The 22626-nt window shown below is 48.8% G+C and overlaps 2 protein-coding genes across 3 annotated transcripts in view; both read left to right on the top strand.

The window, feature by feature from the left end:
• The window catches only part of LOC104865193 (keratin, type II cytoskeletal 75), a 10191-nt gene extending 1477 nt beyond the window's left edge, over positions 1 to 8714 (top strand). Inside the window, exons 2-9 of one of the 2 annotated variants that reach the window (XM_010628608.1) lie at positions 50 to 264; positions 1208 to 1268; positions 1598 to 1693; positions 2445 to 2609; positions 4402 to 4527; positions 4672 to 4892; positions 6360 to 6394; positions 8390 to 8714. In XM_010628608.1, coding sequence (XP_010626910.1) covers positions 50 to 264; positions 1208 to 1268; positions 1598 to 1693; positions 2445 to 2609; positions 4402 to 4527; positions 4672 to 4892; positions 6360 to 6394; positions 8390 to 8628 — 1158 coding nt within the window. In that variant the 3' untranslated portion in view covers positions 8629 to 8714. Of the gene's footprint in view, positions 1 to 49; positions 265 to 1207; positions 1269 to 1597; positions 1694 to 2444; positions 2616 to 4401; positions 4528 to 4671; positions 4897 to 6359; positions 6395 to 8389 lie in introns of those variants that run through there. The other variant, XM_033763643.1, reaches the window with a different exon arrangement.
• A 2058-nt stretch (positions 8715 to 10772) lies between these two features.
• Positions 10773 to 21311, top strand: LOC104865192 (keratin, type II cytoskeletal 5). Its single transcript, XM_010628607.1, is given in 9 exon segments — positions 10773 to 11252; positions 13037 to 13245; positions 15107 to 15167; positions 15602 to 15697; positions 17289 to 17453; positions 18315 to 18440; positions 18888 to 19103; positions 19677 to 19719; positions 21091 to 21311. Coding segments are annotated over 9 exon segments (1617 nt in total).
• The last annotated feature ends 1315 nt before the right edge of the window (positions 21312 to 22626 follow it).

The raw sequence follows: 22626 nt of genomic DNA, 5'->3' as shown, positions 1-22626 counted from the left end.
AAAAAAAAAAAAAAAAAAAAAAAAAAAATCATTCTCCTGCTCCCTCCAGGTACGCTTCCTAGAGCAACAGAACAAGGTCCTGGAGACCAAGTGGAACCTCCTGCAGGAGCAGGGCTCCAGGACTGTGAAGCAGAACCTAGAACCCCTGTTTGACACCTATATCAATGACCTTCGACGGCAGCTGGATGGCATCACCACAGAGAGGGGCAGGCAGGAGGCTGAGCTGAGGAACATGCAGGAGGTTGTAGAAGATTTCAAAGTCAGGTGAGTGGGAGACAGGCTTCTGGCCACACACTACTGTCCCAGGGCTCCTTTTTCTGAGGGCCAGAGATATGCAAAGGAACAGCAGCTAGTGTCAACTGAGAGTTCTGGACCTTACACTCAAGACCCTGTAAAGAGAAGACTAAATGTGCAGAGTAACAAAGGGAGCTTCATCTGTTAACAAGGATCTTGCTCTTATTTGTGTATATGGCTGCAAAGTGATATCAGCACATCTGATGAAATACTGCCACTCACTCTGGGAAGCATATTATTTCACTTTGGCCGATAACATTTAACTTCACTGGATGTGAGCTCAGGGTTTGGGAAGGTTTGCATTTCTAAGATGACATTAGCTTCAGCGTGGGAGATAGGAAGAGAGAAGTGGGGGTTTAAATAAGGCTATCTGATCTTCATGGCTTCACATCACTCAAGCTGCAGTAGGGCAGGCAGCCAATGGACAAGCTCCCTAGCTAACCCTTACCTAGTACACGCTCAGCTTCTGAGTTTGAGCTACACCTCGTTACAAAAAATACACTGCTCCTCTGCCACCCAGAGGTCCAGTGAAGATCTGTCGATGTCTACTTGGAACAGTGTTCTACACAAACACAACTTGCTACACTATTTCAGCAGATGCTTGAGGCAGCAAGCTTTCTGAACAATTAGAATTAATTGTGCATCTCTAAAGAGATGAAATTGCCTAAGGCGTACTTCTATTCTCATCACTTCCGTGCTCACCTTCTAGGCTTATAAAGATTCTTTTAAACTGTTAGAAGAAATTAGCCCCCTTTTATAGAGGAAGAAATAGAGGTTAAATGAATCACCCAGAGTCACCTGCAGGTCAGCAGAAGAGCTGGAAAGGCTTTGATGTCTCTCAACTCTTGCTACACCAGCCTGGAAGAGTTGCATGGTACTTGTTCAGCCCCCTCCCTCACCCCTGTCCTTACAGGTACGAAGATGAAATTAACAAGCGCACAGCTGCTGAGAATGAATTTGTGACCCTGAAAAAGGTGAGTGGAAGCATCTCACAAAGGAAACACGATTGAATTTTGGACTGAGGAAGGGTAGACTGACACTTGGGTCACTAAAAAAATGTTACATCAACCTTAAGATCATCCAAAGAGCTCAAACCTGCCAAAATGCTGCGGCCCCTCACCTTGTGCTGACCTTGCCCAGGTTTCTGTCACCCCAGGTGACTCAAGTCTCCAGTCTCAGTCCCCCACCCCCAAGACCCCCAGGACTGAATTTTCTAAACCCCAGGCTAGAAGGGATTCTTCCCAGCTTCTATTGGGACGACTGTTTGGGGCTGGGATCTCAGAGGAAGCTCGTGTTATTCCAGGATGTGGATGCCGCCTACATGAACAAAGCGGAATTGGAGGCCAAGGTCGACGCTCTGACTGACCAGATCAACTTCCACCGTGTGGTCTTTGAGGCAGTAAGAGTCTGCAAGTTGTTTTGTTCTCCCTGGAGCCTAAAAAGAAAGGAATACTGCAGAGTATTCCTCTACTGCAATGCCTTTACCCAGAATCTTGGCCCATGTCCTCCAAGATTTGGTGGGTAGCCCCAGCTCTGAGACCTCTCCCTCCTCCCGTGGCAGGGCAAACCTAGCAGGGCGGGACTGCTGATTCTAAACTCTAGGTCACTGGGTAACATCCCCAAAGAGTCAACAACCCTTCCTCCTCCCACTGCTGAAAATTCGGAGGGTCAGCTACCCCTCAGCTCATTGGCTGAGTGCTTCCTACCTTCTGAAATGCCTCAGAGACCTGGATCTGTAGAAAGGTAGAGGGAGGAAGGGATGAAGTCATACTATATAAGGGTCCGCAGGATTCTGAACATCACCTGATCCTAAAGACACTTTTTATGCCCACATATGAAAAAACATGTCATACTTAAGTCTCTATGACTTGGATCTAGAGAACACTTATCCACCAGTCCTCTAAGGAGAAGCACACAGATGGGAGATTGGAGAGGTGGTATCAGGGAAAATCTGCCAGCACACTGATCAATGGCCCAGAAACTTCCTGGGATGAAATGGAATCACCTCAATGGCTGGGAGTACCCAGGGGACAGCTGGAATAATCTACTAGGGAAACCAAGGAAGAGATTCCTCCCTTAGGCTGTTAGTCATTCAGGGCTTCAAGATCTCTTCTTCTGTGCCTGGGTAACACTGAGTTGATGCCCTGCAGGAACTGTCCCAGATGCAGACCCAGGTCAGTGACACATCTGTGGTGCTGTCCATGGACAACAACCGCAATCTGGACCTGGACAGCATCATCGCTGAGGTCAAAGCCCAGTATGAGGACATCGCCAACCGCAGCCGGGCCGAGGCTGAGTCTTGGTACCAGACCAAGGTAAATGTGGACACTTCCATTAGGTTCCAGGTTCAGTGTTCTCCAGGCACTATATCATGACTTCACTCAGGAAATATGGGAGCATTTCCATGTCCTTCAACATGACAAGAACATCTCTGATGCTATGAAAACCCAACTTGATGTGCATATGGAAACCTAGCCCATACCTAATATGTAGCAAGCAGCCAAAAGGCAGGAATGTGAACTTTGTGGTGCAAGACAGCTTAATCTGGAAAACAGAGTTTCTGTCCTGGGGGCTGCAATGGCCAGAAAGAGCTTTGGCTTTAGTGGGGTATAGTATACCAAATACAGGTCACTTACAGTGACACCTGCCCACCTACAAGGCAGCCCCTGTCCCTTACCCTACCCTTAGTGCTGCCTTAGTCCCTCCTGGCTAGCAGAAAGGAGGAGATTATCAGGTGTTAGGGGTTCACAGAGCTGTTCTGTGACAGTGGATAAAGGTAAGAAGTACTTAACCCCAAGGTGGAATGAATACTGAATGATTGTTTGTGTTGCTGGGGCTGTTTTGTAAATCCTGAGTATCTACAACCAGAGGAAGATAATTTGTCCAGTACTTTCAAAACTGGACAGATCTTGACTCAGATAGGGCTCTCCTTCTGTTGGGAAAGTTATGGATTTCACAGATTCATTCTCAGAGGAGATGGGATACAGTGGTTCTTCTAAATGAGTGTGTCCTATAGGTACACCACTAGACTGACAGCCAGTGAGACCAAGGAACATTCCCACAAAGGTCCCCTTTTTGCCATCTGCAACTTCTACACCATGCAACACTGTTTCCTTGCCTCTTTTCCATGTGTTCCCAGAACCAGTATCTGAAGGGCTACCAAAATTCATGGACACTGTTTGGGCACATGCCTAAGCCCAGGAACTCCCAGAAACAGTAGTTATGTCACCTCCTTACTTCTAGAATTTGCCATGTTCCCTCCTGCCCCAGGGTCTTCTCACTGGCTATTCCCCCAGTCTTGGATGTTCTCCCCTTAAACTGGCCACTTGGGCCCCTCTTTCCATCCTTCAGACCACAATTTGAACATCTCCATCTCTGGAGAGACTTCCCTTACCACCCCTTCCCCACTTGCAAATTGATCAGCATCCTATATGACACTCTCAAGGGCTCTGTTCTTTCCTAAGGGACACTTATTCTCTTTGGAATCATAAACTGAATAATGTACTGATTTTAATAGTGTCTATCTCCCCCAGTAAACTGTAAGCCTTAGAGTAGTGATGACAAAGCTTTTAGAGCTTTTGATGATAGCAAATAGCCCACACTACAGCATGAGTGCCATAGGTTCACCACCACTGACTTAAGGGAACAGGAGCCTGACTGCTCATGGTGGTTTCTTGGAGTCTACTGCCTCCCAACAAGCAGATGCACTCAAGAAATACCATCTGAGCTGAGTGTAGGGGCACATGGCTATAATCCTAGCAATCTGGAAGGCTGAGGTAAGAGGGTCACAAGCCTGAGCCCAACCTGGGCAATTTACTGACTTAGCAAGACCCTGTCTCAAATTTTAAAGAGGTCTGGGCTTATAGCTCAATACAAAAGTCCTGGATTGAATCTCCACTGTTGAAAGAAAAAAAAAAGGAAAGGAAGGAAAGGATGGAGGGAGGGATGGAGGGAGGGAGGAAGGAAGGAAGGAAGGAAGAAAGGCCTCCTGAATCAATGAGCGAAAGAATGAATAAGTGACCAAGCGATGAGCAGGCTGCCTCTAGCATAGACTGTGCCCAGGCCAGGTATTTGACTAAGTGACTGGTTCTGCTCTGGTCCTATCAGTATGAGGAGCTGCAGGTTACAGCGGGCAGACATGGCGATGACCTTCGCAACACCAAACAAGAGATCTCTGAGGTGAACCGGATGATCCAGAGGCTGAGAGCGGAGATTGACAGTGTCAAGAAGCAGGTAAAGTTTTAGCAAGGGCAAGAGCTCCTCTGATGCTCACTTGTTCTGGGTCTTTTCTGTCTTTGAGGACTTCTGCCCCAGAAGCACCCACCCACACCTCCAGAGGCTGGCTGTAAGAGTCATGGCTTCCTCCTTTCCTTTCAGTGCTCCAGTCTGCAGACAGCCATTGCTGACGCTGAACAGCGTGGAGAGCTGGCCCTGAAGGATGCACGGGCCAAGCTGGTGGACCTCGAGGAGGCCCTGCAGAAGGCCAAGCAGGACATGGCCCGGCTGCTGCGTGAGTACCAGGAGCTGATGAACGTCAAGCTGGCCCTGGATGTAGAGATCGCCACTTATCGCAAGCTGCTGGAGGGCGAGGAGTGCAGGTGAGGGGCAAAGGCACCAAGCACATCCTCCATACAAGTTGAGCTCTCCCCCACTGCATGGATATTCCAAGGGGCTCAGATTGCAGCAGCTTCTCCTCTATTAGAAAATGTGAGTGGAATGGGGCTATAACAAGGAAGACAGGTGCAATATCCTTTGGGGCTAATAAATCATTTGAGGTACAAACTTATTTAGCATGCCATAGAAACCTAAGCTCTGAGCAGGTCTAAGTGATCACATACTATCACAGGAGAGACTGGTTACCCAGCAGGTCTTGAAGTGTGGCATAAAATGCTCTGGACTGAGAATAAAGTGAGGTAGTATTTTGGCTCACCTGTCCACCACTACCTGGCCACATAGGCTTAGGAACATCAGCCTCCAGTGCTCAATTTCTTCAGTGAAAAAAAATGAAAGGTCCAGATTACATGATCCCCGAATCTTAGTGGGAGCGTGATGTTCTGCACATTACCATCTTTGTAACCAAGGGAAAATTACTCATCTTCTCCATGTCCTGGTGCTCACACTTATAAAATGGGAATAATGATAGTTCTGCTGTCATACATTGTTAAAAGGGTTAAAATAAGAATACACGTGCAGATCTTAGAACAATGCATTTTATGCAACAACTGCTCAATAGATGTTAGCTCTGAGTCAGTATAGCAGCCAAAGACATGGACTTTGGAGTCAGATCAACCTGGCTTCAAATCCAGCTTTGTGTTCATGGGCAAGTTAATTAACCTCTCTGAGCTTCAATTTCACCTGTGCAAAATTGAGATCATAACCTACCTGATGGAGCTGTTGAGAGAACTAAACGGCACAATGTAGGTAACATGCACTCAATAATGTTAGCTCTTATTAAAGTTCTAAGTGTGTGTTTGTGATGAATGCCATTTGCTTGGACAATAATAGACTGATTGTTGCTACTATTATTTTTACTGCTCAGACTCCTCTCCACACCTATAATAACCTTTATGCTGGCCTAGGACATTACAATAGTCCCTTGCTGGAGAGAAATCCTGTTATAGGACAAGCCCTGCCTTTCCAGTTATGGCCAGTGTGTCATTAGTTTTAATTTCTTTAGGAGTATCCACATATTTTAAACCAAAGTGTGCTTCTGTTTTTGGTTTTGGTTTTGTTTTTTTTGTTTTTTTTTTTTTTTAAATAGGGTCTCACTATGTAGCTGAGACTGACCTGGAACTCACTTTGCAGCCCAGGCTGGTCTCAAACCAAAGTGTGTTTCTGAGATTATAGCTTTTACATCTATGAACCTCAAACTCCATATTATTCTACTCATTAGATTGTTATTTTTAATATTACTAGTATTCACATAACTTCAACCTGTATAGCATTTGCAATAAAAATAATAAAGGGGTTTTTAATGCATTTAAAATAACTGCAAAATTATCATTGCAAATACCCACAAACTATTGGACACAAATGTAACCTTTCTTCCCCCTCCTCTCAATCAGGCTGAGTGGAGAAGGAGTTTCTCCAGTTAACATCTGTGAGTATGACATCATTCTTGCATCATTTGGGGTGTGGGTAGTTGAAGGATGGGAAGACATGAAACCTGAGAGAATCCCACAGGCTGGGCTCACTTTGAGAAAGTTTGAAGTTTTAGGTCTATTGAAAAGACAACCATATTAGGAGAGAAACTTCAAAATCACAATTTTTGCCTCTTTGTGAATGAGAATACCAAGGAAAGGACAACAGGAGGTTTGTTGTAATTGTTTTGAGTGGATTTAGAAAAACCCCAGCCATGTCTCCCACCTCCCAGGAGTCCATACTGTATTGCTGGAGCTGCAAGTCTAGCCCAGAAATATCCAAGATGAGTACTTGATGTCAAAGCTTATGAAAATTCCTGGTCTCCCCTGAGCCTCTGAAGAGAGACTTCATGCTATGCACAGGGCATGACCAAAGAGGAGGCTCCTTTTCCAAACAGCTTGGAAGAATCCCTGCTTCGCTTTGCTCTGCAGAGTATAGCTGCGAAAAGTTGCCAAGGGTTTCCAAGGCCACTCAGGCACCACGGACCACAGCAGTTGGTTACAGCTTCTCCAAAACAGGAGAGGAATTACTAGTGTGCCAGTAAGAGCAGAAGTCCTCTCTCACAGAGGGCAGTGCTGGCATGGTGAAGCCAACAGAAACGATACTGCCAATTCATATGCTACAAGTGAGTTTGGTTTTCTTGATGAAGGATTCATAAGTACAATTGATTACATTAGCCAGTGATCCTAGAAAGCAGAGCCCTCTGAATCACCCCATTTACCCTTAATTTGCCTCAAGTCCATGTCTAGGAGTTCCCAAGATCTCAGAACTAACTCTGGCAACAGATGGCATAGCCTTGAGCTTCCTTTTCTTCTGAATATACCTGGAGGTTTGTGTTAGTTTCCTGTAGCTACTTCAGCCTAGTGCCACAGACTGGGGCGCTTAAAAACAACAGATATCGGGCCGGGGATGTAGCTTAGTGGCACTGTGCCTCTCCGGCAAGTGCAAAACCCTGCATTTGATTTCTAGTACCAGAAAAAAACAAAACAAAACATGTAAAACAAAAGACATTTATTGTCTCACAGTTTGGGAGTCAAGAAGCCCACAGTAAAGGTGTGATGGAGCCAGGCTCCCTCCACAGCAGAGAATCCCTTCTGGCTTCTTCCTCCCTTAGTCTTCCTTGGCTTGTGGCTGCCTCAATCCAAACTCTGTCTCTGTGACCATTGGACCTTGTCCCTGTGCATAATCATCTTCACAGGGATGTCTTCTCCAGTTTTATAAGGACAATCATACTGGACTCAGACACATTCTAGAAACTTTATCTTGATTACATCTTCAAAGGTCCTGTTTCCAAATAAGGTCACACACACATACTTGGGGTTAGGATTTCAACACAGTTGTGGGTTTTTTGGTTTTGTTTTGTTTTGTTTTGTTTTAGCACGTAATAAACCTATTATAGCTCATTTTTCATTTCAGCTGCAGAGCCCAAAGTGGAGTACTAATCTAAGGTGATGCGTGCTTATAATTTAGAAGAATAGGTTTGTAGAAGAAAAGGGGTCAGAGCTGACTGGCCAGGGATTTTTCTAGAATATTCCAGCTCCCATCTGGGATGCCAGGTCTCGTAGATGGGGGCTGCCAAGGGAAGAGCATGTGTGGCCCCTCTGTTAGCTTACAGAAGAAAGAGAGAGCTCCAGGTCCAGGCATGCAAAAGGACAGGGACCAGAGAGTACAGTGGGGGGATTGTGAAGCCCTGGAAGGAGAGAAGTCTCCAGTAGGTTCTGAAAGGAGAAGGGGCACTGAGTAGCAGAGAGGAGGCAGAAAGCCATTCGAGCCTGGGAGAATTCCACTCTAGCATGCGGCTCTTGGGGCCGAGCAGGCAGAAACTACAATGAAGCAAATGGCTGTCTGCCAAGACCATGCCATCCCCACACCAGGGACTTCAGGGCACATGCCCTGACAGCTTTCGGCGTCTTCTCTCCTGCCTGTGACTCTGACCATGTCCTCTCTCCCGCAGCTGTGGTTACCTCCACCATTTCCAGTGGCTATGGCAGTGGCAGTGGCATTGCAAGTGGAAGCCTTGGTCTCGGTGGAGGCAGCGGCTACTCCTTCACCACCAGTGGTGGCCACAGCCTGGGCACAGGCCTGGGGGGCTCTGGCTTCACTGCCAGTAGCAGCCGGGGCCCAGGGGGCAGTGGTTCTAGTGTCAAGTTCATCTCCACCACGTCCTCCAGCAGGAAGAACTACAAGCACTAAATGCGGCCAAAGGCTCCCTCACTGCCCCCGCCTCGATGCCTGTTTGCACCCCCACTAAGACTCCTGAGTCCTTCTCCTGGTCTCCCTTCCACCACCTCACCTGTACTGCTGGGAAGCCTGGCATCCTGGCTAAACCTCACTCCCCAGCCTGAGTCAGCCTTTGATCTTCCTGTAGTCCCCAGTACACTCCTGACCCCTCTTTGTGCTTGACATGTAGACCCATAGCCTACTCTCTTCCAAGGTCTGGTTCATCCTCTGTGAGGCCCAGGCAGATTACAAATGCCCCTTCGGCACCACCACCAGATGCAGTGATGGGGAGCCTGTGTCTCTCAGGCCATCTCAATGCCAGGCCTGTCTCAGAGAGTTTATAAGCTGCTGGAAGAATGAGTGCACCTCTGTTCGCTCCCCAGAACGTGTCCATTAAATGCATGTGTAATATGTTTGGCATCCAGCTTTCTGTTGTGATGGTGATGAGCCCAAAGCAATTCTCCTCCTGCCCAAGAATGGGGCCCCACATATGCAGTGCTCAAGGTACATCAGCACACCCGAGTGATGGATGCTGAGGAGGAGGATGGGAAGATGGGAGAGACAGGGGCTGCAGACACACAAGGGTGCAGGAGACTACCAAACTTTCCACCCCAGTTTCTCCCACTTCTTAGCTCTCCCTGGAATGCCTTCTTTGAGAAGCCAGAGGCTCTGGGCAGAAACCCTGCTTAGTCACCTGAACAGTATGTCAAGCTGAGCGATGCCTTCCCTTCCCAAAACCAGACTGTGTTCCTGGGACACTGACAAAGGGTGGGTGGCTCTGGCCTCTGCCCTCAAAGGGGCTGATTGTTCCCTGACAGCTTCAAACTTGCAAGCCTGATCAGAGAAATAACAGGCCAGAGAGAGGAGTTAATAGTCAGCCCTGGGGCCAGGCACAGGAGCCATTTAGCCCATAATTGCAAGAGCTGTGAGACATTCAGGAAGCTCCCACATTCCTGACTTTATGAGTGTCCTGGACCCCTCCCCTAGTGGACTCACCCAGACTGGGGCCAGGTAGGCTGAGAGGGTGGACTCAGTGATCCAGACCAGGTGGGAAATGGAGGGAAGCCACAAAGCAGGGCTGTGAAAACACTTATAGTGCAGAGCAGGAAGTCAAAGGGCAGAAGAGAGAGGCCACAGGACAGAAGGGTGTTGAGAGCGAAACAAGGACTGAAGTTTGGAATGGTTGGAAGCGTGAGGATTATGGGAAGGAGAAGTGTCACTGAGAAAAACTGTTAAATCCCCCAGTCCCCAGGGGTAGGGCAAGTTAAGACCAGGGATGAGAACAATAGAGAGATAGGAATTTGGAGTAAAGTCCTGGTTGCTTCTCCCCTTGGACAAGCCACCTCTCCTCTGGAGGCCTGACTCCCCAGCTGAGCAAGATCCAAAGATTCTGAGCATGTAATACTGGGCCCAAGAGTCACCAACTATGTTACCAGCTGTGCGACCTTAGCCAAGTTGCCTAAGTACTCTGCTTCAATTGCCCCATGGGTTAAACGAGAACAGCTATGCCATAGTGATGTCAGAGAGTCAATGAGATGATAGGCATAAGGCAACTACCCATAGTAACCGATCAAAAAAAAATCAGCCATGATTACTTTTATCATCCACTCTCACAAAGTAATGAGAATCAAATAAAACAGTGCTGTGGCAGACCTGCCACCGTGTGGATGGTGTGGCCCAGGCTAAATCCTCAGGAGCAAACATAATTTATATATATAAATTCATGTCCAGAATAGACATGCCTAGTCAGGTGCCTGGGTTCAGAGCCCAAGACCTGACAATAGAGGATGGAGTGTGGAGAAACAAGGGGAGTGTCCATGGCATGAGACTGGGAACCTGGGTGGGGGGCTCGGAATCCAGACCTTCCACAGGCCTGAATCCTCAGGCCTGGTCCTGCCTGGGTAGGGTGTTCCCCATGGTGATTAGCAGGACACGAAGATGGGCTGTGGCCAGACATGCCATTGAGGTGAATTCAGCAGAGTGGTCTTTGATCTCCTCCAGCCAAGTCCAGTTCTCAAAAAGGACAAAAGTCAAGGAGAGTCTCGGACGGCTACACTTTGAAGGCTGCTCATCCCTTGGACATTTTGCTCCACTATCCCCTGGCAGCAATTCCTATCATGACCCAGCGATCATCTGTCACCATCAAGTCAGGTGGCACTCGCAACTTCAGTGCTTCCTCAGCCAGCCTCCTCCCAGGATGCTGACCCAATTTCAGCTCTGTCTCGGTGTCCCAGAGTAGGAAGAGCATCGGAGGTGGTTTTGGGGGAGGCTTTAGGACCAGGAGCCTCCATGGCTTTGGGGGCAGCAAAAGAATCTCCATCAGTGGGGGTTACCGCTCCAGCCAGGGCAGCTTTGGGGGTGCTAGCTGTGGGCTAGGTATTGGTGGCATGGGGTACAGAGTGGGGGGAGACTTTGGTGGATATGGATTTGGAGGTGGAATGGTCTCTGGAGCTGGGGGCATCCATGAGGTCATTGTCAACCAGAGTCTCCTAACACCCCTGCACCTGGAGATAGATCCTTCTCTTCAGCGGGTGCGCAAAGAGGAGAAGGAGCAGATCAAGACTCTCAACAACAAGTTTGCTTCCTTTATTAACAAGGTGAGGGGCCAGTGGGGTCCCCACCAGGAAAATGGTGATATACCACCAAAGGGTCTATGTTTTCTGTGCTTTTTCTGAGGTCAACTTCAGGTGGCTTCCCCAGCCCTGTGATCCTGGGGCTGGGCAGTACGCTGATAGGATGTAGGAGAGGGTGGTTTTCCACTTTGTTGAGGTAGGAACTAAAAAACATCTATCTCTGGCCCCAAGAGCTCTCTGACCTACTACAAAAATATTGTTCTTTGATGGTCAGTGAAGATGTGCTTGTCTTAAAATTAGACAGCACATTGAGGTCACTTTCGAGGGAAGGAGACAAAAGAATGAAAGGTACGTTCGTGGGAGTGGGCTGGTTCCCAGTTTAATCAGCACTGGTGCCCTCTTGCAGTAATAGGCATCTCCCTGGGAAGTGAGCATATCTGAGAAGTTGGGTGAGTGCTGAAGGGACATATGTCCTTGAGTAAAAGAAAATTTGTGACTTTAGCCTGAATCCTACCTGCTTCATGGCCTGGATCCAAGGGATTCTCCAGCTCTGGGAGAACCCCTGCATGACAGGTACCACCACCACACACCTGAGCTGTATGGTTTGGACTGGGAAGAACCAGTTCTGGGATCTGGAAGAAAGGGTCTGAGCTAAGAGGCAACCAGACTCAAGTTCTAATTTTGAATCTACTCCTGGGAGTGTCACTGCTCAAAGACTCTAAGGTCCCTTTTACAGGTATGGAAAGCTATGATGCTTTATCTTTGGGTGAGATCACAGAATGTGCAGACCTAACCAAAGGCATTGCTGAGACTCTGGCTCTTTAGCTTTGTCACCCCTGACACCCCTTCTAGCCTGGGTTGTACCAACAGAGGTGAGACTTCCAGTAGTCTTACTGTGCAGGAAAGAATCTAAGCCTTGCTTTTCCCTAATTCATTTGGAGAAAACGAGGAGAAAGAGGGCATGGGATTAGGGAGGGACTTAGAACCAGGACATCTTCCCCCCTCTGACTGTGAGAGGGCCAAACAGGAAAAGATGCATTTGTTAAAGACCATCTGTGAAGACATGGCCATCTCTGGAGATGCAGGTCCCTTTTTCTGTGAGGGTGGCTGTCACTGCAGTTCCTTCCAGTGGAAAGGTTTTGTTTAAGGGAATGGTTGTTCATATTTCCCAAGCCTGACTCCCATGCTGAGAAGCAAATGGAGCTAGTTCAAGAAACCCAAATTAGTAGCACAAGATCACAAGGGACTTGAGACCAGAGAGGAGAGGAAGGGTCTTGCCCAGGGTCATATGGCTAATGAAGGATGTGGCTCAAATGCAACTCCAGGTGACCCATTCCAATACATTCTGGAATATGCAGGCAACTGAGACCAGATCCTAGATCCTGAGAAATCTTGTCATTAACAAAGTGCACATGTGGAATTTTCTGCCACAAACGCCTGCCTATCTACTTAATAGGAAGTAAAATCTCACTGATAACACTATGGCAGAGTGCTCTTTTCTTAATTTACCGTACATCACAAGGGTTTATTGTTTTCAAATGCTTCCATCCCCTCTGATCCTCTGTAGCTCTCCCCTCTCCAAACCAAACCACTGCCTATCTCCTAAGCCCCCTGCACCTATGTGGGCTTGGCTCTCTACATGCCATGCTCCTTGTAGCCTAGAATAAGGTGGAGGAAGAGTAGTCTGCCTCCTGGACCCTGAGCTTCTTGTGCAAACTCCCTCGCACTGTTGAGGGGCCCTTCTTTGAGATGCCTTTGGAGGCTGCCCTCGTGGAAGCCCTCATAGTCTCTTACCTCTGGCTGGACAGGTGCGCTTCCTGGAGCAGCAGAACAAAGTGCTGGAGACCAAACGGAGCCTCCTGCAAGACCAAAAATCCACCAGGACCAATCTCGAGCCCATGTCTGAAGCCTACATCAACAACCTGAGACGACAGCTGGACCGCCTGGGAGGAGAGCGGGGCAGGCTGGAGATGGAGCCGAAGGACACGCAAGATGTGGTGGAAGACTTCAAGAACAAGTAAGTGGGCGTCCAACCAGCTCCTGGGCCAGAGCCTGGCCCTGGGGCAACAGGGGAGCCCAGGGCAGCAGGAGAAATGAGGTCCTCTCTCCAGACGGGCCTAGACCAGTGGGTAATGGGATACACACTTTGGGAATAGTGGTAGAAAGAGAACCGAGACTCTGGTCAAGAATGTTGAGGCTTTGGGAAGGTGTGAGCTACAGAGGATGATGACTAACCGGTATAGACAGCAGAATGTACCTGACTCTCTATGGGAGGAGTGTGAGGCTCTCATGCTACCCATGATAATACAAAGCACAAAGTTCTGTGACAGTGCTATACAATCTAGTCAGTGGCACATTCATCTATTCAGACAAATGGCCTCAAGAAAACACTTTAACCTCTCTAAACCTAAGTTTCTATATGTATCAAAAGTCAAAACATGAACAGAAAGTACTTAATAAGGTGCCTAGTGTCTGGCACATAGTAAGTTGGTAAGTGCTAGCTATGTTATTGCATTTGTGTTTAGTTATAAGTGCACAATGACACAGTCACAAGAACTGATTGCAGATGGCAATTTTATAATACATCTGCAAACATGGTATGACAGAGTTTTACTCCAAGACGACTTCCTTGGGGAAAAGCCTAAAACCTCAAGTTGAGAAGGAAGAGGTCACCAGGAGGGATATGGCAGGGCTTGTGGTAATGCGTATGTTCCTGGTAAATGGCCAGGTCAGATTTCCATGAGGTCCAAGTGGCCTGTGCAACAGAGGGACTATGAGCTCAGAAACACAGAAGATGAGGACAGTTGCATGGAATTAGTGGAAGGAAAAATTGTTCTTACTTCATCAAAAAGTGCTGAGGAAATAATAAGGAGCATCAATGGTGCTGAATAGAATTCAGCAAAAAGCCCAAACAGCACTGAGGTCTCAATGGCAGGAAGGATTTTCAGAGCAGACTGGGCACTAGCGGCAGTATGAAGGCAGGAAACTTCGGATAGTATACATACTGTGGGTTCGTGCTCTGTGGCCGTAAAGGAAGAGAGGATTCCGTAAAGGAAACTCATGGATGGGGAAGTGCCTCTAAGAGGTTAGGGTTGGGGTAACATAAGCTGCCCAAGACAACTCAGCTGAGGTGAAGGAGCCAAGGTTCAAACCGCAGCATCCAGCACAGCTAAGAGGATGGGACTGGCTGTTGCTGAGGCAGCTTGGGTGGAGAATGAGTCAACTGGAGCAGAAGAGAAACTTTCCTCCCCTGAGGTCTGCTGAGCAATGGACACCACCACGCACCCCTGGGGACAGACTGAAGAGTTGAAGTTGCTGTGTAGGGGCAAACTGAAGAAAACAGAAACCTGGGGAAGAAGGTCACCTGTAAGCCTGGTGACTCTGCTTCATAAATCCCGGGTCAAATGGTTGTGACCAGTGAGGGGACATGAAGGCCACATGGTATGCGGGGGCCAGGTCAGTGCCCAGGAGCTGCCACCTCTTACCTTTCTCTCTGCTTTTCCCCTCAGGGCCTCTGTTTGGATTGAGGCGAGGCCATTTTTTAAAAAAGAGGAAACATGCATGCTCTTTAGTATATATGCTGCTGAAGCAAGCACATGCATGCTCCTTTAGGGGACCCAAGTACACTGAGGAGCCAGGCAGTGAGCAGAAACCTCATAAAAAGGACAGATAGTTCTATTCTGTTGTTTTCAGCTTGGGTTCTGGGGAGAAGGGGATTTTTAATTTGTGATTTGGGGGCACATGTATTCAGGAGAGTTAAGTTACAGTAGATTTTCCAGGGCTGCTCTCGAGACCAGCCTGCCTGCCTGAAACTCCATGGTTCCCATCTCACTCCCAGAACCTCTCTCCTAATCCCCTGTCCCCTACCCCTCCTGTAGGTATGAGGAGGAAATCAACAGACGCACAGCGGCTGAGAATGAGTTTGTGGTACTCAAGAAGGTAAGGAGACAGGTGCTCTACCCACTCCTAGGCTCTTGGGGTCACAAACTGTCACTTATGCTACAGTGGCCCACCAGGCCCACCAGGCCTTACTTGCACACATCTTGGAAGCAGGTTTTACTTAAAAGTGATAAGTCTGTTGCCCAAGGTTACCCAGATAAATCAGAAGTGAGTCAAGATCTGGAAATCCCAAGTCTGAGTTGTAAATCTCCTAATAAAGTCCAGCGTCGAGGGATGGGGTACAAAAATGGACTTGAACTTAGTCTCCTGGACATCCAGCTAGACTCAGAAGACAGAGCTGGTGTGCAGATCAGAACCTTGGGACAGCCAGGTCCTCCCCCAGCCTCTGAAGCTGTCCCTCTAAATCACAGACAGAGGCAGCCAGCTAACTCAGGAAGGGTGATCCCCAGGGTGATAGCATGTTCTGTGCCCAGGACGTGGACACCGCCTACATGAACAAGGTGGAGCTGGAGGCCAAGGTGGACTCCCTGATGGATGAGATCAACTTCCTCAGAGCTTTCTACGAGGCAGTAAGAGGGCCTGCTCTTCCCCCTTGGGAGAGCTGGAGACCTCAGTTGAACACAAAGGCTGCTGGCTCCTTCCCTGCCCTTCTCCTGGCTTCTCATCCCATCTGTAGATTATAATTCATGAGCACAGATGCTGCTTTTCCTACAAAGGAGAAAATTAGGTTTCCTGGCGCCACTGGGAGGGCAGGAGAGCTGAAAAACATCCTCAGCAACTTGGACCAAGTTGGGCCAACAAAAGTACAGCCTGCCGATCTGCAATGCACAACTTTCTGCAGCACTGTGAACAGCTGGGCTTGCCCAGCCCAGCCCTGCCCCACCTGCTGCTTCCTAGACAGACTGCAAAATGATGAGATTATGCAAATCAAGTGGCAATTAGGAAGTCTCCAGGTGTTTCTGGAAGCCTAAAACACAATTGTGTGCTTCTCCTGAAGACTCATTTTTGTTGAGTACCTCTGTCCACCAGGACACTGTTCTCCAGGCTTCAGGGATGGCACTGGGCAAACACAGTGAAGTCCCTAAGTTCTTCGGTCTTATCTTACAGTAGGGGAGACAGGCGGTGGAGACATCATCAAATAACTATACCATTTCAGACATGGAAATGACAATAGGCCACAGTGGCAAGTCCAAGCTATGGAGAACAAGGATACAAACGCCCCCTGGCAAAGTCTAGATTGGCTGGAGGAGCTGAGTGAGGATATAGGACAGCAGTGCCAAAGTGGGGGTACAGGGCAGATTGTGTACCTCCACGTAGTCCTTGAGATGGGACAGACCAGTTTCTCCAGAGGATTATCTACATTTGGTGCCCAACACAAGCCTGTCATGTTGTCTCAGAGCGAGGAATATCACCTCCTAGTCTTTGGGTGGCTTCAGTGATCATCTCGCAGCCCATATAGGACCACAAAGTTTTGTTTGCTCAGCCGATTCTCTTCACTGTGACATCCAGGGTGGTATTGGCTTATAATTCTGACCTGACCTATTGCCCAGCAGGCCCATGGGCTGACCCCAGAGAGGTCAGTGAGAGAAGAAATTATTTAGGAAACATAAACTATAGCATAAGAACTATAAAATAGTACTTTGCTAAAAACAATAACTGTATGGACCAGTTGGGAATTCAGAAGGCCAAGGAGTACTTTTGCTTAGATTTCAGACTAGCAACTCTCGGACTCCAAAGCACATGACCCTCCTGATGGTCTTGTTAGAATACCAGCTGGGGCTCAGTGTGGGGCTGGGATGTCCATTGGGTAAGGCTGATGCTGCCAGTTTGAGGTCACATTTAGAGAATCGAGGCTTTGGGTCATGCAACAAATTAATCACGATTTTACTATTCAGAGCCCAACAATATAGACAGTTTAATCCTCATAGAAACTGTGCAAGCCAGGCCTGTATTGTGATTAGCATCTCTGAGCCTCAGGGCTTGCTCATGTCCCTACCCTGCCCTTTCATACTTAAGCATGGAGCTCTGCCCTAACAGTGTAAGACCCTCCATGCATGCTAGGGTCTGTCTGGGAGAGGCCACAGTCTCCCAGCACACTCACACACACACACACACACACACAGGTATCTTGCCTCAGCTCTCCATTTGGCCCAATCACAGGAGCTGGCTCAGCTTCAGGCTCAGTTCTCTGAGACCTCTGTGGTGCTGTCCATGGACAACAACCGCAAACTGGACCTGGACAGCATCATCGCTGAGGTCAAGGCCCAGTATGAGGATATCGCCAACTGCAGCCGTGCCGAGGCTGAATCCTGGTACCAGACCAAGGTGAGGCACCAAAGTCAAGTTAATTGAACAAGCACCAAGACCAGAGGTTTCAAAGGCAAATTAGCTAAGGTCCTGGTCCTCTCAGATGACCCAGTCTGGTGGGCTCCAAGGATCTGAGTTCTGTTTGAGGCTCACTCTGTTCTGAGCCCTAACTTGGGGCAGCACCATTAAGAGCTAGAGGAATTGCCAGATTCAGGCAGATGGTGGCAAGTCCCTCTGCCAGGACAGATGGACACATACCTCCAGTGCCCTGTATCAGAGAGACAGGCACAGTTGGGCAAGTCTAACCCTTGGGGCCAACAGGAGAAAGAGAGAGAAAAAGAGAAGAGAAGATGAAGGTCTGGTGCTTCCTGGGAAAGGCTGGCAGGATAGAGAAGAGAGGTAGAACTGGCTGGGGCCAGGGACCTGGGAGTCAAAGTTAGGATGTGGGTCAGAGTGAGACTATCCGGGTTTGAGCAGACAGTCTGAGCCAGGGAATCTTTGGGGTTGATGAGATGTGGTAACAAAACAAACAGCTTATAGAGGAACTTTAAAATTACAAAGGGACAAGCACCCTGCGTGATGGTGAGTCTGGAACAGTGAGATGTATCAAGTAGAGGAACAGGAAAGAGAAGCTGGGTGTGGGAAGAAGGGAAAGAACACACCACAGCTGTCCAACCGTGGGGTGAAGCCTGTGGACATGTAAAATGAGGGGCAGAACAAGAGACAAGGGAAATAGATTAGAATGAGTTGGAGACAGTGCAAGGAGTCTCCAAGCAGAGTACTGAAAGTCTTCAGAGTCTGGAAACTACAGCCTGGAAACTGGGTGCCTGCTGCACCCATCCCTTGCCCCCACTGAGCCTTGCTTGTTCTTCCTCATAGTATGAGGAGCTGCAGTGGTCCGCTGGGCAGCACGGGGATGACCTCCGCACCACCAGGATGGAGATCTCTGAGCTGAACCGCGCCATGCAGAGGCTGCGCTTGGAGATTGACAACCTGAAGAAGCAGGTAGGGCTGAGCTCCCACAGAGCACTCCATTCAGGGCCCTGCTCCGGGGTAGACCTGGGCCTGGGTCTAACTCAGCCCATGCAGAGAGAGGCCTCACATATGAGTGGCCTCCAAAATGCAAATGGAACTCAACTCGCCTAGTGCCATTCACAATATCAGGTCCCCTTTCCCTCTGGAGCCACAGATGGTCAAGCTCAGCTTGCTTGAAGCACCCAATGTCCAGGGAAAGGCAGCACTGAAGGACCTCAGAAAGCTGTTTCTCTCGTCCCAGTGAGTCTAAAGCATTAAAGGACAGAGAACAGCCTTGTTTTTAAACATGATGCTCCAGCATCTGCATATTAATTTGTCTTCAAGGAACCCTCCCACCTTCCCATATTTTTAAACCAGAGCCCACATCTTATGGCACTCCCTGTGAACAGTGTCACAGTTTCTGCCTCCTGCTTGCAGTGTGCCACACTCCAGGCTGCCATCGCAGATGCCGAGCAGCATGGAGAGCTGGCCCTCAAAGATGCCAAGAGCAAACTGGCAGAGCTGGAGGACGCCCTGCAGAAGGCCAAGCAGGACATGGCGCGGCAGCTGCGCGAGTACCAGGAGCTCATGAATGTCAAACTGGCTCTGGACATCGAGATCGCCACCTACAGGAAGCTACTGGAGGGCGAGGAGCACAGGGGAGCCATTTCTTTCCCACCATGGCCAAAACAGATGCCACTAGAGCATGACAGTCGTGCCACAGAGGCCACACGGGTCCCACAATGTCAGGCCCCCAGCTAGAAAGTCCAGGGCCAGAAATGGGGTGAAAATCCAACTGTTCCTGTAGAGGCTGCCTGCAATTGCAGCTCCTCCCTTAGTTCATCCTGAACTAAGACAAGGGCCAGGCCAGGAAGAGGTGGTCATGGCCACTTGGAAGGCCCCAAACAGATCTATTACTACCCAGGCCCCATAACAAACATGGCTACATTTGGGATCAGCCTCAGGGCTTCCAAGTTTCTCCAGAGACACCCTAGAAACTGATTATCTCACTCCACCACATCAGCATAAGTCCCTCCCTGTACTTTTGTATGTATCTTAACTTGATCTCTCTGGATATCCCCTCAAATATTTTCACCTCCCTAAAGCTAAAGCGTTGAATGAAAATCTTAAGCACAGTGTAGGACATGCTGAGTGCTAATGACTTTAAATACAAAGAACCCAGGGCCTCTAACTTCTCAGCTAATGATGTATCTCTCTCTTTCCACCTGCCACAGACTCACTGGTGAAGGCGTTGGATCAGTTAACATCTGTGAGTAAATATGTTGGGATGATAGGAGAGTGAGTGGCAAACAGGAGCTAATGGAAGCACTGATTAGAATTCAGTGGCTAGAAAATGACACACCGGGTCACAGATGTCATCAAGACCTTCCTAAGGGCTCTGTGGAGACCCCTCTGCTCTTTGGCTCTTCCTCTCAGTGGGGTCAAGAGAACTCAGAGTGGAGACATTCTAAGTCCCTAAGGAGTAACTTACAGCAGAGCTCAGTGACTTTTTCATCATTCTGGGATAATGTTTTGGGGGAGTTTCTCTGCAGTGGCTCCTCACCCCTGAGGGTGGTCACAGTGGGGTCACACTCCCATGGACTCCATCCTGACCCCAGAGAATCCTATAATGGGATGGAACTTCTCAAGTAATGGCCCCTAGATTATTTTTATTTTTATTTTTGGTTTTTTGAGACAGGGTCTCACTATGTAGTTGAGACTGACCTGGAACTCACTCTGTAGCCCAGGCTAGTCTTGAACTCACAGCAGTCTTCTTGCCTCAGCCTCCCAAGTGCTGGGATTACAGTTGTGCACCACCATGCCCAGTGGCCCCTATGTTATTGAATGGTTGATTTCTCAGCTATTCTGCAGGAACTCTAACACAAGGGGCTTGGAAGTAGGTGAAAGGTAAAGATCTGTATTTAGAGTTGAAGCAAATTAATTGAGCAAGTAGAACAGAGACTGGCCTGGCTTGGCCTGCACTCCCAGGAGACCAGGAGGTATAATCTCAGGAGTGACCTCCCCCACCTGGGGCAAAGCGGGTATTGAAAAGCTCAGCATCCTAGGTAGGAGCATTGAGTCCTGGTCAGAACCATAAAAGCCCCAAGTGGGTAAGGCCACAAGAGGAAGGCCCGGGGGAGCCTGAAACCACCTGATGCAAAGACAGGAGTAAGCAAACTTGAAGGGAAAGGCAGAGCAATAGCAACAGGTTTCACAGGCTGGGGCCCTGTCTTCTCAGGGAGTGAGTTCTGGTCACTGAAAACACTGGGCAGATCTTAATGGATTGCTTCCCGTTCACTTGGTTGAATGGATTCCAATACTGGGGTGTTATATACATGGCCTATGGGTCTCTTCCATGGGAGTCTACAGTGCTGTTCTTTTTTGTATTGGGGTTTGACCTTGGGATCTTATACTTTTGAGGCTGGCAGTGGAACCACTGAGCTAAATCCCTGGCCTATGGTGCTGTTCTTGAATCTGAGGCCTCAAAGTCTATCCAACATGAGAGCCTCCTAGTAGACAGGAGGAACAAACATAGCCCAGGAGCCTAAAGCCTTAGTCTCTGGCAAGTGTGACCTTGAAGATGGGAGGGCAACGTGAAAAACTCAGAACACGCCAACATGCCCATGTCTTCTCTTCACAGCTGTGGTCTCTTCCTCTGGTGGCACAGGCTACAGTGGGGGCAGCCGCCTCTGTGTGGGTGGGGGTGTCTACAGTGGTGGCTTCAGTGGTGGCCTCTGCTACAGTGGCTCTGGTGGTGGCAGCAGCTTTAGTTCTACCAGTGGCCACAGCCTCAGTGGCACCAGCTCCAGCATGCGCATCATCTCTAAGACATCGTCCACCAAGAAGAGCTACAGGAGCTAAAGTGCTACCCACCTCTGCTGCCATCCCAGTCCTGCAACTTTCCAGCCCTAAGACCCGATGCTTTGCCCACACCCCATGCACAGAATCTACAGCAGGAGGCACAGGAGCAGCAAGTGGCTGGGAAGTGTTCAGGTCTCCCTGTCCATCCCTCTGTGCTCCAGAGACATCCCCACAGAGAAAGCCTACCCACTCCTGATGTCAGACCCTCCAGGGCCTAATCCTGCCCACAGTGACTCAGGTACTCTAGGTGAAGACCTGGATTAGCACTTTGAAATTAGGTAGTAGGTGATGCACTGGAGTCTTCCTCCTCCTGTCTGACCCAGACCCACTGCAACTACGAGGTGATTCCTCTTGCTCAGTCCTTTGTGGAGACCTTAGAATTGACCCCAGTGGCCCAAAGATGTCAAGTGCAGCCTAGACCACAGTGTCCCTGTGTTGTTTCTTCCCGCAAGCAGGATACTTCCTGTAAACCTTGCCGTACACACTGCCTATCCTCCCCTTTCTTTTTTGTAACTGCGAAGGCCCCAACCAATTCCCCTGATACCCCTCATTAGCAGACTATTTGAATGAGAAATTAACACCCTTTAAAATACTACTAACTATTGATTATTCATACTACCACAGGTTAATTTTATTAAGAACCCAAAAGTTCTCCTTCACTCAAAGCTGCATTAGATAACAGTTTATAGCCAAATTCCTTCCAAATTTTCCTCATTTAAGCTAATATTAAAATTGCTTTCTCTAAGCAGAAATGCCCTGGTGATGAATGGGTGGGAGCCAGATTCATAGAGATGGAGGGGAAAGCAGCTTAGCCCGAAGTGCCTGCAGAACATGCACCAGAAAAAGGAGACTCCAAAGGGCCTGTGAGAAGAATTGCCCTATGACAGTGCTCCTACTGAATAAAGCTCTGGGCCCAGGCCTTTTCTTCTTTCCTATGCCCTTTCCTTTTCCTCCTGCCTCTTCAGCCTCACTTTTCCCTCTGCCATCCTCCATCGCCCCATGTGTCCTCTCTGTCAGCACCTGCCTTTCCTCTCCTCTCCTTTATTTCTCTCCTTGGCAGCGTGTTTCCTGCTCTCCCTCCTCCCACCTTTCTTTTCTACCTCCCAGCCTCTATAGTTTCTCTGTGCCGCATGGATTTGCCTGTCCCTCACCCTGGACCAAAGCTCCCTAAGTCCAGGAGGAAGGGCCAAGAGTTAGTGAGCTCCGAGGAGTGAGGAGGACCTGGCATTGGTGTGTTCCTCCCTGCAAGGTGCATGGTGCTCAGCCCCTCCAAAGCAACGGAGGGAAAGTGCAGGGGAATAAGGAGGAGGCCCCA

The sequence above is a fragment of the Fukomys damarensis genome, unplaced genomic scaffold, assembly GCF_012274545.1.
Source record: "Fukomys damarensis isolate Sample0158 unplaced genomic scaffold, DMR_v1.0_HiC HiC_scaffold_15, whole genome shotgun sequence".
Lineage (NCBI taxonomy): Eukaryota > Metazoa > Chordata > Mammalia > Rodentia > Bathyergidae > Fukomys > Fukomys damarensis.
This window is presented reverse-complemented; position numbering and strand designations above follow the sequence as displayed.